The following is a 13,006-nucleotide window of genomic DNA, read 5'->3' as shown; positions in this document are numbered from 1 at the left end:
AGCATATTGACTTTTCATGTCATGCAAGACAGAAACTTTAGGATCTCTATCTTACAATGGGACAGCTAAAGTTCAGGAAAATGGAGTTTCTTTTAATACCTATAATACCCACATAAAATGTGAATAGCTACCTAGTGGAATTATTAAATTGCTTAGGTGCCTAATATGTTCAGTGAGTTTGCAAATCCCATCGCTCCCCTGAGACCTTTTCAATCTGCTTCTCTAACCACTGAGGCCATATTCTGTCCTGAATTTTAAAGCTATGTCTGTAGCTTTCGTATCACTACAATTTTGCAGGCAGTCCAGCGCCAGCTAGAAGAACTGGAGGAAAGACAAAGAGCTCTAGAGACTTTTGGTGTCAAACTGGAGAGAGAACTAAGAGGAGAATCAGGTAAAAGAAGCAGTATTTGCTTGGTTGTGTTTTGGTTTTTGTTGTTTTTGGTTGGTTGTTTTTTAACCAGTTTCAAAGCAGAGAGGTTTTAATAAAGTCATAGAAGTAGAGTTCAGCCCAAAATCTGAAATGAAATAATAACTGGAAGGACAAAAATTGTTGTTTGCCCATTTCTTCAGATTTTGTTAGTTCAAGCACCTTTGCACTGAATGCTATAAATTTTCACAGATTTGGAATTACTTGCTTCACAACTGAACCTAATTCTGTGTTTTCTCCCCCAACCCACGCTTTTTAAAAAATCCCACCCTGAGCTTAATTTCATCTTCTGGAGGGAACCAGTGAGGCTTGTAGATGTATCTCAGTTACTAAGCCAGCAGCAGCCTGTGCTTAGTAACAGAGTCCTTAATGACTGCTCCCAGAGTGTGAAATACCATTAATGTGATTAGAGCTGCTGGCCATGCTATAGCAACAGCGGCATGCAGGCACACACCCAAACTGCACAGCTTCTCCTGCGGTGGGTAGAAGATAACAGGGACATTGTCCTGGCCCTAGGCGGAGGCAAGGTTTTTACTTGCCTGAACTGACAGACCTAAGCACCCAGCACTGCAGTGTCCTGCCACTGCTTCCAAGCATGCATGGGGTGAAACTGGGGAGACTTCCCAGAGAGGACTGGGACATGTAGAGCCTCCTGCCAGGCTCAAAATGGGGATGAGTGTGAATCTTGCATGTAAGGGACTTCAGAGGGGGCTGTGGTTCTGTGCTGGAAGGATGCTGGGGAGCCGACAGACAGATTGCAAACATGTCTTTATTTACCTCTGTTTGAGAAAGCTGAACCTCCTGCTTTCATGAAAAACACTGAAAACCTAGCAATGTTTTGATACCTGATCTTGTTGTCATCTTAGCTAGGCAACCCAGCACAGTCTCTGTGCTGGGTTTTTTTAATGTCATATTTCTTAGCAGTTATTGCTCCTATTCTAACACCGATCCAATCAATTCAGCAAGATGATTTGCTCAACCTTTTGCATTTATTAACTGATTTCCTATAATTGATAGTGCCAACCTATTTGAAATGTTATTTTAAAGGCTAGCCTCTTTTTTCTTAAATTAAAAGATAACCCTTTATCAAATGTCACCCACCCTACCATCTGTGGAAAGTCTACTAAAAAGACTTTAACAACATGGGGTATTAGCTTTTTTCTTTACTGCTGAGTTGTATAAGGATGTTTGTTTTTTTGGAAATCTCAAAAATATGGAGGGACAAAAGCCTCTTCTAGCTCTTGGGGTAAACACTGAATACTAGGAAATATGGCCTAGAGCCACCTCGTGTTTTTGCTGTTTTGACAATCACATTTCCTAAAGAAGGCTGTCTGCCAAGAGATTGATGCTTCTCATTCTCTTCCCATCCTTAGTAATTGGATTGCCCTCATTAAGGTGAAAGTACTATTTTTTTCTCCCTGTTGATTGTTTGTGTGTAGGTGGCCAGTTACAAATAGGGCAGATACTGAAATGTAGGATGTTACTGTCTCTCAATAACCCTTCTGGTGCAAAAGCATGAAGCCAAAAGCTTCCCAAACAAAATGTTAGCACTTTGTGGTTTGTAACAACATGTGTAATGATGCAGGAATTGGTGAGTTTAATATTCTGATCAACCTTCTTAAAAATAACAAGCATTATTGTTTAATGAATGACCAGTCTTTATTAGGTTAAGTTGTATTTAAGCAGGTCTGCGCTTATGCAATTCAAGTGATTTAATAGGTATTATTACGGTAATTAGAAAACGATCACAGTTCAGCAATAATATTGAGCTGCAAAGGTTGTGAATAACCAAATTTAGAAACAGGCCTGCAAACACTACTCTTCAGTGACATTTACGCAACTCTCCTCTAATAATTCTGTGAGCCTGGGATGAATGCCCCCTTTGTTAGGGGGAGTTATTCATTAGCTCCTCAGCTGAATTAGAAGAGAACATGCGTGGGTGCGAAACAACTGCCATGAAGACCGATGAGCAAAATGAGGCTTTGATGATCTTCTAATTGTAGTGAAAACAATTCATGCCTTTTTTCATTTTTAAAGAAATAATATCAGCCCTATGAATAATTTTTCATGGCCATTATTCCCTTTATTCTGGTTTGAAATACCAAATAATAAATCACTAATGTACCAGTGCTTTGTTTTCCCCTGACATTTGTGGAGGCTGATGGAGATCTTCTGCCTACAAGAAAATGCAGAAATAAAAATCTTGAAACATGTTTTCCACTAAAATTAGCACCCACTGAAATTAGCATAACTGATCAACTGACTAAACAAATCATGACGAATTATGGTAAAGAAGAAAATATGTGTTAAAAGAACGTCAGGAAATCTCATGTTTTGGAAGGTGAACAAATATCTGCACATTGTAGTTGTTTTATTTCATAAGGAGTGTATGCAAGGTTTCTCAGAACTTTGAACAGAGTCAAAAGAAGTCAGCTGAAAACCCGAAGGAGTGAGGAATATGAGGTTCAGCTGTTCCAAAAAAGGCACAAACTGAGTCCCGTTTACTTTGTATCTGCTGTATGGAGGGACAACATAGCAGCACTGGAGAATAGAAAGCTCCCCTGCAGCCTGTTGTTCCCTCAAATATGATGAAAATGGAAATAGCTATGATGTAATCAGGAGAATATCTGACTTTCAAACAGGATCTAGATTAAAAGAGACTTGGGTAATTCAGGAGGAAAGTTTTGTTTTAGCAGTGCTGTAAGAAAAAGCCAGCATGGCTCACAAAACAAAAATCACAAATTGTTTTTCCTCTAACCTTTAAAAAAGTTCTGTCATACTGTGTTATGCAAAAGACTTCACTGGCTTATAAGCATAAAGCACTCCATCAGACTTAAATAACTATTAACATTATTATTAACAAACCTTTGAAAAACTCATGGGAAAAGTGCCCTTAGGGGCATTTTGTGGGACAGAGAAGGAGGAAAAACAAGGGCTATTTTTATTTCAGCTTACAGTGAGGATTTTGCTACAAGTGGTGTTTTGCAGAATGTGTTAGTCTTTGCTTACGTCAACCTATGACACGCAGTATTTTATTAGAGAGACGGAGATCATAAGGTGTAAAGAAGAAACATTAAAAGAAAGAATATTTTTGCCTAATCAAGAAAACATAAAGCAAGGCAAGAATAACCCACTGAATGTGCCCAGGACACACACATAACTGCAATTGCAGTGTTTTTCCTGACAGCAAGATGATGATATTGATGATAATATTGATGATAACTCTGATGGTGGCATACAAAGATGTAAGGCTCAGAATACCAATGCTGCATCCCTGCATTGGATCTGTGAGAAGCTACAGCCATGTCCCAATAAGAACTGTTCCTGCAGTCACTCTGAGAAGACATTTTTTTATCACCACTTGCTGACCTGGAAGATCCCAGAGGAATACATCTGTTACTGTCAAGAGTTAATGGAATCAGGCAGAAATCAGACCATGATTGCTCTGCCCTCTACTGCTGCTTTATCCTCCTGTTTTACGGTTTGGGTCAAATCCTGAGGAGAAATTGCAAAACTGCACCCAAGCCAGCATGACTCCTGTCCTCAGTGTGGGGGCCTGTGCAATTCCTCTGACACTGGCATGCATATGGGCTGGTGATCCCCAACACCCAACAATTTTCCTCTTGCTCAAGAAGATTGCTAGAGGGCTGCATTTGGCAAGATCATTTGAACTACTGTTCTCAAGTGGAGTCAAATCCTGACTTCAATATTATAGTGAGGGACTGCTCAAGCAGTAGAAGCAAGAGGGTAAATCCTAGAACCTAAGTACATTTCAAAGTGACAAAAGAAAGGCATCCAAAATGCTGCTGAGCTGTCCAGGATTCTGGCTCTCTTTCCAGTTGGTAACCTAGTTTAATGACACTCTTGTAATTTGAAAGCCAAATGAATATAAACTTACAGAGAATTTGATAATGTCCACTGGAAGCAGGGACTAAGTTGATACTTGCCAGTAAGTACATCCTGAAGTCCAACTGTGTTAATGGGATATCTATTTAATGGGATATATAGTTCACCTACTAGACTCCATTTTCAACAGAGAAGATGCTGTCAAAGGCAGAATTAAGAGAAAGAAAAACCATATATTTAAAAAAAAAAGCCTCTGTGATTATCTGAAAGAAAAAACTTTACTTCCAAAAGATATTTTAAAATCTAATGTGTCTCTAACTGCAATAAACTACAACATTCAACCAAATGTAGATAAGAATGTGTTATACCCAGACATCACTAAGTTACACAAAGCAAGAAAAGCTACATTTGAACTCACCTATTCTTACAAATGAGGACTATTTAAAGTGAACTTAAGTGGTAAGAGCACTGAAAGGGAAGCCAGAATGCACACTTAAGTGTCCTATTTTAAACAGATTCAGGTATTAACGATGAAACACAGATGCTACATGAATGGTTTGAGCTGGTCCTGGAGAAGAATAAATTAATGCGTTATGAGTCTGAGCTCCTGATTATGTAAGTAAGGACAAGCATTAGTACTAGAGGTGGGAAGCAGAATGGGGAAAAGTGTACTTGTGATACACTGAATGCCTTACTGCGTGCTGCAGTTTGAGACTGTCATGGTATAAATGTTCCCAGAGTTGCTACGATCTGTTTTGAACACAGATTTTCAGCTGTGTCCTCCTTGTTCTTTCTTCTCACAGTGCTTCAGTCATCTCAATCTGGTGTGGTACTCTAAACTAGCATGTAGATGCTCTGCCTTTACATAATGTGGGTCTTCTGTGGAAGAAAAATAGCCTGGCCAAGTTCCTCTCAGTTTTTATTAGACGTATGAGAAAAGGTATAGAAATTAACTACAGTGATAAAACAAGCAGATAAAAACTGCTTCAGATGCCACCATCTGTGGCTGATGGAAGCAATATTGGCTGTAGTTCTCTCACCCCACCTCCTCAGGAACACATCCACAGCTAGGTGGAGGTAACTCTCGGCTATTTTCTATAGTTTCTGGGCAGCGTGGGAAGGCAATAAGAGCTGCAGCAGCCCTTACTCACCCCTGCATTTCACATCGGGGCAGGCTGCTCATTGCCATTCATCATTTCTACATTACTCAGCCCCCCACGCTGTGTGCAGAGCTGTAGCCCAGCTGCTGTCTCCAGCCACATTTTTTCTCAGCTGTTGCTGCCAGGGGCCAAACCTTTTATTTTCTATTTGACTGTCATTGGGTGCTGTGGTAGCAATGCTTCCTGCACACACTGTCTGCAAAGCAGAGTTATAAAAGTAAAAGCAGGCTGCTTTTAGCACTGCAGGACAAAATACTGTCTGGATGTACTCAGATGTTAATTCCCTGGCCTCAGGACCTGTTCCTGCGTGGGGAGCCTGGCAAGGCTCTTCGTGTGTGGGAACATTCAGTCCTATCCAGAATCACATTGTGGGTGCCACCAACAAAGTACAGCTGGTTAAAGCCTTAAGGGTTGCAATGTATGAGGGATTTCCATCTGATATACATACTGTAAAAGCTGGTAGTGGTACCTCTGGCAGTGCCATGGTAGTGTGGGCACAGGGAAAGCTCTTAGCCTTGACTGTCCATCAGGAGAAAATAGTAGATAAACAGAACTCTCTTGGTTGAAATAATACTAACATATACGTCTTCACTGAAAAAAAGCTTATTCTTTAACTTACTTTTTATTGCACCTAGAGCTCAAGAGCTAGAACTAGAGGACCACCAAAGCCGACTGGAACAAAAGCTGAGAGAAAAAATGGCCACTGATGGTAAGTCAAAGGGGGGAAGTATGTTCCAGCCCATAGTGATAGACCATGCCCATATTCTCTGCTTGTTTCACGGGAACCAGGCTGTCCAAGGCTCTTCCTCCTGTGCTCTTCTGCCAGTGCAGCTCAACCAGCAAAATGTAGTGTTTGGGATCTTCTCATCTGAAGTCTAGTGAAGACAGCTAAGCTAATCTGTCCAGTTTTACAGTGAACTGGATCAGAAGCACTTGTACATGTAATTCCACTAAGGATGCTATGTAGGCAGCAACATCCAGCTAACATGCAGGGTGGCCAGTAACACAAAGTAATTTCTTCAACCACCTAAACACAACACTGCTTCTATGCTAACTGTAGTGTTACTAGTTACTGCAGTGTTTTGGAACTGCTTTTAGGTATTCTGGCTTGCAGTTTGGGCTTGCCCTTTTATTTGGCATTAGAAAAGAGAGCACATGAGGGAGAATGCAGGGAGAAGTCTAAATTCTGCTACAAGTTTTACTCTAGACATTAGAAGCTTTCGTGGTCAGTCGTAACCCAAACACAGGAGAGTATTTCCCTGAGCTGTAACATGAAAGATATGAACTACTCTTGACTTCATTTGTCATTAACTGTAATATTAATTCAACCTGTTTATCAGCAATTAAAATTCAAAGTGTAACAACAGAGTGATTTGGATTTTAACCTCTTCTTTTGTGATCTTTTAGACAGCCTTAAAGATGAGACAGATCTGAATGAAGAGGATGAAATCTTTACTAAGATGATGAAAGTGGTTGAAGAAAGGGATAAACTTTTATCTATCTTAGAGGAGCAGAGAGTAAAAGAAAAAGCAGAAGACCAGCACTTTGAAAGCATTATACTATCTAGAGGCTATCAGCTGGGCAGGATTTAAACAGCCACATGCAAACAGACATGATTTCAGCAATATTTGTGATGATGGAGAGAGAGTCTTCTGAAAAATGAAGGAGTTCAAATGTAGTAGCAATGTATTTGGGAAATATTTTGTTACCAAAAGCTCTGCTCAAACTGGAATGAGTCATTTCACTATTATCTTAAAGGATAACTGAAATACAGACTGGGACTGAATTTACCTGTCTTGATGGACATCAGGGTCTGTGAAAGGGAAATTAGAGCTCTGTTATTTTCTTGCAGTTTTATTTTAATGCTGAGAATAGAATTCCTGAGAAACATGATGACATCACTTAGTATTTTTGAGACTGTGTTACTTCCGGTTGTCTGAATCTGTATGTGGTTTTGTTATTATTTTGGCACAGCCAAGCCATCTTCAACTATTTAAAGGTCAGAAAGTGAGCATCTCATATAAGAATAAGGTTAATTTTTATTTCTGGTGGAGGAAGGGCCATTTGACTAATAACTACATTTAAGCACTCATTAAAACTACTGTAAATGCAATGCCATGAATGAATTTTCTAGGTATTTTTTAGTGCACTGTGTATTTTTAACGGGAAAACAGTAATAAATCCTTACATCCTGTAAAATGGAAAGGGATTATCAAAGGAGTGGCTACCCTTAAGACTGTTAAATACTCAAAGCTTTAGTGTGTCACAGATGAAGGTCTTCTCTCAAATATGCTAAGTGATAATTTGAAAACAGTCATCCAGACTAATTACTTGTTAGTAGTATCATAGGATGTAATGGGTGGTGCAGCAGTTGAAGATCACTCTAATTCCTCAAAAGAGCTGCAAAAAGTCTTGTTTGTAATTTTGATCAGATTTTGACATCTGATAGAAAATGGGTATCTTTCAACTTCGTTTATCTTGCTGCTCAAGAATATATATGCAGATAGGACTGTCTCTTTTTCATACATGCATTTGTAGATATTGGCAAAGCAGATGTGTTGAAATTCTCCTTAGTGCTCAGAGTGATTTAGGTACTTTCTTAAATCTGAGATGATTCTACAATTCACAATTGGTAGTATTCCCAACTTGTATGTATGATGCATTATGTTTTCAAACTCAAACAAACAAGCAAGGAGAAATGGAAAGACTGTTTCTTTTTGAGTATCTTTTTACCTCATGCTCTGACAAGATTTGATGTTGTCATTATTTCATGAATGGTGCTAATTTGCAGCAGTTGCCTATGGTACAGCCAAAGCTAGAAGCATTCTTGTTCCGAAAGCTTTAAACTAAAAAACTTTTTGCTAGGTACTGGTAGGATAACAGACACACTGGATTTTGTCACAGTAATTTATGAATTATCTTAATTTTTTGGTGTATTATAAGAAATTTAAAAATACCTTTGCTAAAGAGAAAAGCAAGATTTTACCACTGACCACAGTTAAATAATATACCTCCATTGGTGCGATACTCATGTATTTATATTTATTTATTGCTTAAAGAGGGTAGAAGTGTCAGATTACATTTTACATGGTTGTTGTCTCTGATAAATGGTGTGTTTCTAACAGCTATGTATAAGTGAAGCTGTGCACAGTAGGTAGCTTTATCAATTTGGTAAATAATTAGTAATAAAATATAAACTAAGATTTTAAAGCAGTGTTCTCAGTTACCATAACTTGAAGGGATACCCTTAAAACAGTATGTGGGGCTTTAACAATATAATGCGTCTTTTACCACAATGGAAAAATGTAGCAGAATCCTTGAATGTGTTCCAGAATTGCCATTAGACATTGTGTTTTCTGCCATTCATAGGCTAAGCATACCTGATCTTCAGATTACATTTTCATTAAGACGGATTGCAGCCATTGATTTTTTTTTTTTAAACTAACTGTATTACTAAAGACTGACACAAAGGAGGAGCAGGCAGAACAGCAATAAATATTTCAATTTTCTGTGTTGCGACCTGCTGGTATTCCCCAGTTTTGTGGATAAAATTTCTGGATTTTTTTCAATGTTTCCAGAAGCCTTATGTAATCCCATAGGACAAGATTGTCTAGAACACCTATCATACTTTTCTATAGAAAATGAAGAGTCATAATGCCTTCAAGGTATTTTTGAAAAGTTTGAAAGTAACTTCTTAGTGGAGAGGAATTTAGCAGAAACCTCCAGTTGTATCAGTCACAAATTGTTTTTTTTCACCTCACATTCACAGTCCAAAAGGTCTATTCACCTTAGTGTTACTGCTGTACAAAGAGGAAGAGGAGGGACAGCCTCAGAGAAACATGAGGCCTATATTACTGAGGAGGAGATGGCTATCCCCTGCCTGCTTGCCCAGGGGAGTTGTGCAGACTGCAAATGGTCATGTTGAGGTTGCTCTGAGTTGTATTTAAGACCTGAGATTTCAGTTTACAGCAGATAACCTGTTTGGCTATGATACTAAATGTGAAAGGGACGCTTTCCTTTTAGTCCCAAAGATTCAAGGTCTTGAGAGTATTAGAGTCAAAAGAAACTGAGGACCATGAGGATTTAATGGACCTCAAAAAAAAGGCCAAACCACTGTTAGGAGGATGTCACCCTGCTTGACATTAAGTACTTCACAACACTAGATTAAAAAATTAACTGTTCAAGGGATTTAGGAAAATAATAAGTCATTTAAAGCTGGTCTTCATATATTGTGAGAGTAGAGAAAAAGGGGGGGGGAGAAGAGAAGCTATGTGCACTATTCACAGGTCAATTTAATATGGTTGGCTTGTATTAGGAATGTATTTGAACACTGGTTTGGTTATGAGTCTTCTTGCTGCTCAATCTTTTCTGTAAACTGACTCTAACTTACAATAGATTTGTTCATTTTTAAGTCCTTGGCACTGTCATTGTTGAGTATAATGTGATGTGCTGGAACGTATTGACTATGTCTAAATAGCTTGGATGTCAGCAATTTTCTACTGGAAAAATAAAATTGTATCTCACTCTCTGAAGTCCTTGAATCATTTCCATAGCAATTTCTTTCCATGAATATCTGTCATGTAATAATCTGTGTCTAGGAAAGATCTATAGGTAAGAAATTAGATCAGTTTCTTAGTTCATATACAGGTAAGTAAATTGTACCCTCTTGCAGTTCACAGATTCATTTTATAGTTTAGGCATAATGACCCCCTGGAGTTAAGGGGCATTTGATGCTACCTTTAACACAACAGGTTGCAAAATCCATGAGACCAACAACTTCCTCGTGTTCTTATACACGAATTCACCACCTAATTTCCTCAGCCATGACATAAAATAGCTCCTTGAAGACTCAAAGGAAAGGTCTGCTAGAGCAGAGGTATAACTAGGAGAAAACTCTAAGAAAAAAGAATATTTTATTGCACAGCCTTAACCAGCTTGGCTGCTGCCATGCTTTCTTGCCATCCTAGACTGTGGTTGCTATACTATGTACCCTGCCTCTTCTGCCTCATTTACGAAGTAATTCTCTACTGTGGGATGCAGAATGATCACAAACAAAGGAAATAAAACCCAGATGTGCACGGACAGAGATGCAGGTGAGTAAGAATTATTTGAAGTATGTGGATTTAGCCTTCTTTTAGAGCCTGGCAGAAGTATATATGTGATCAGGATATAATTAACTCGAGCTACTGGTTGGCTCATCTGTAAGAAGAACATGCTGACAGGGAGCACGGTGAGAGTTCTCATGTTCTGCTCCAGATTTCTATGTCAGATGCAGCAAGGCCAGCCTGAACAGCAGCCTGCTGACTGTGTCCTCTGTGTGAGCACAGATTGTGAAAGTATTCAATTATTACAGAGCAAAACCCTAGCCAAATAAAAATCTCCATTGAATTTCTATTACTGCAGTTTTTATTTGTGTTAAAATACTGTAGAATAAAAGCTAGGCAATTAAACCAAATGTTTCTGTATCTGCCATAACCTAAATGTTGTGGATATAACGCCTTTTGTGCTGAATGCAGTGTTAATGTAACGTCATACATCCATATATATTCCCTGATTGAAAGAAAAAAAAAAGTATAGTCTAAGTAGTTCTAAATTTAAGATACAGATGTTTGTTTCATGTAAAATTTATTTTCTCATTGTGATGTTAATCACCCATCCCACATGAGGCTGTTAAGTAATAATGTATTTGTCACTAATTCACATATGCTGTGTAGTGAAATAGGAAAGAAGGATGTTGGGTCTTTTTAGTTATTTTGCATGATATGTGGCAAATGTGTGCTGAATTCTGACTTTCCCTTCCTGCACGACCCAGTACCTGTTACTGTTCATGACGTATCTGTCTTGTTCTTTCTGTTTTTAGAACAAATGTAGTGGTATAAAGTAAGCACACTGGTGCTTGACAAAATGTTGTCTCTTCTGCCAGCCCAGAAAATCCTTTATTGACATCTATATATAGTCATTTGGGTCCAAATGGAGATTTAGTTGGGTTATTTTCTGTTTGAAAATGCTACAGATGCATGTGCATACAGAATCGTAGAATCAAGAAGGTTGGAAGAGAGCTCAAAGATCGAGTCCAACTTGTCACCCTAAACCTCATGACTATCTAAACCATGGCCTGACGTATTTATTTCTTCTTCCTTTGTAATAACCTTTTATGTTCTTAAAATTATTCAAAACTGTTTATCTCCTTATCCATACAATGTTAGCACTTCTGTAAGAGGAGAATAGTGTGTGAAATTCAGACTGTTCTGTAGACAACAGCTCCAAGACACAATCAGTGCTATGAGCCAAAGAAGAAATGCAAGGAAAGAGATTGTGTTAACGCCTTGGACTCATACCTGCTTTTAACTGATGGCAGTAGGGATGAAAAAAGTTTTTCTCCAGGGCATATACTAACAAATACACATTGATGTCTGCTTCTCATCAGCTAACCAATGTTACCAGCTTGTAAAAACACAACAATTATTAGCTGATTTAGAAATATCCTCATAGTAATTTCATTGCACTTATTATGCCTAATGGATAGCTAGATATTTGCATGAAGTGTGTGTGGCTTTTTGCCTGAATTGTTAATCCAGTGATTAAGTGGTAAGTGAAAGTAGTACATCCAGATGACATTAATGCTGTTCCAGGCCTGGGTGCCTCCTGAACCAGTCAGAGCAAATTATCTGTTTTAAAGATACTTCTCTCTTAAGCTACTCATCTGCAAATCAAAGCAGGGTGGTACAGGCAATCTGCTATGCTAAGACACCTTTCTTTTCCACTGGTCTGACTGCAACAGTTGGTTTCTTTTGCAGAAGTGTCTATGATACCAGCTGCCTTTGACCACAAAACTAGCCAAAAGCTACAGGCACAAGGGCTATTTTGCAAAAATGTCCTCAAAACTACCCTGTATGTGGTAAGCTTGAGCTTTTAACTTGCACAGCCCTCTTGACACTTTATTACTTCATTAGCTCTTTCCTATCAGTGCTGATCACAGGGTGTAGAAACTCCCATCTGCACCTGTGAGCCCACATCTTTCCAGAGTCATAATTTGGAAATAGTTATGGATAAATTGAGCTGTCTGAGCCCTGATCCTGCTTGTCTATACCTGCACTTAACTAACCAGAACGGCCCCCCATGCGGTCACTACACTGCTGGTTTGATCAACCACCCTGAGTTAGTGACAGGCTCTACCACAAAGGTGCAGAAATCGCAGCACAAAGGTGAACGGACGGTGGCCGGAAGCATTGTCCTGTGCCTCCGTGTACAGCTGACCAGCCAAAAGCTGTGGCCCCCAGCCTGGAGTAGAGCATGGCCGTCACACCCGCTCCGGGCTGTACCCCTGCCCAGCCTGCAGCTGGGCTTTCTCTGTGTGCAATAACCTTTTCCTACCCCGCGTGCCCGACGGCTTGAAGCCCCTGAAGAGCAGGGTGGGGAGGGGCGGCCGTTGTGTTGAGGAAGGGGCCGTTAGGCTGAGGAGGGGCCCGGTGGCGGGAGCAGTGCGGGCTCTGCCCGGCGGGCGCCGAGCAGGCGGGAGGGCGGGCGCGAGGGAGGGAAGGAGCGGGAGAGCCGGGAGAGTGGAGCAGGAGCT

The 13,006-nt window shown here is 39.6% G+C and overlaps 1 protein-coding gene across 1 annotated transcript in view; it reads left to right on the top strand.

Moving 5' to 3' along the window:
- MICAL2 (microtubule associated monooxygenase, calponin and LIM domain containing 2) overlaps positions 1-7,025 on the top strand; it is a 94,868-nt gene extending 87,843 nt beyond the window's left edge. Inside the window, exons 33-36 of the mRNA XM_054390751.1 lie at positions 298-391; positions 4,789-4,888; positions 6,069-6,142; positions 6,841-7,025. Coding sequence (XP_054246726.1) covers positions 298-391; positions 4,789-4,888; positions 6,069-6,142; positions 6,841-7,025 — 453 coding nt within the window. The remainder of the gene's footprint in view (positions 1-297; positions 392-4,788; positions 4,889-6,068; positions 6,143-6,840) is intronic.
- Positions 7,026-13,006: the final 5,981 nt, after the last annotated feature.

Source organism: Indicator indicator, chromosome 21 (assembly GCF_027791375.1).
Source record: "Indicator indicator isolate 239-I01 chromosome 21, UM_Iind_1.1, whole genome shotgun sequence".
NCBI classification, from domain to species: Eukaryota; Metazoa; Chordata; class Aves; order Piciformes; family Indicatoridae; genus Indicator; species Indicator indicator.
This window is presented reverse-complemented; position numbering and strand designations above follow the sequence as displayed.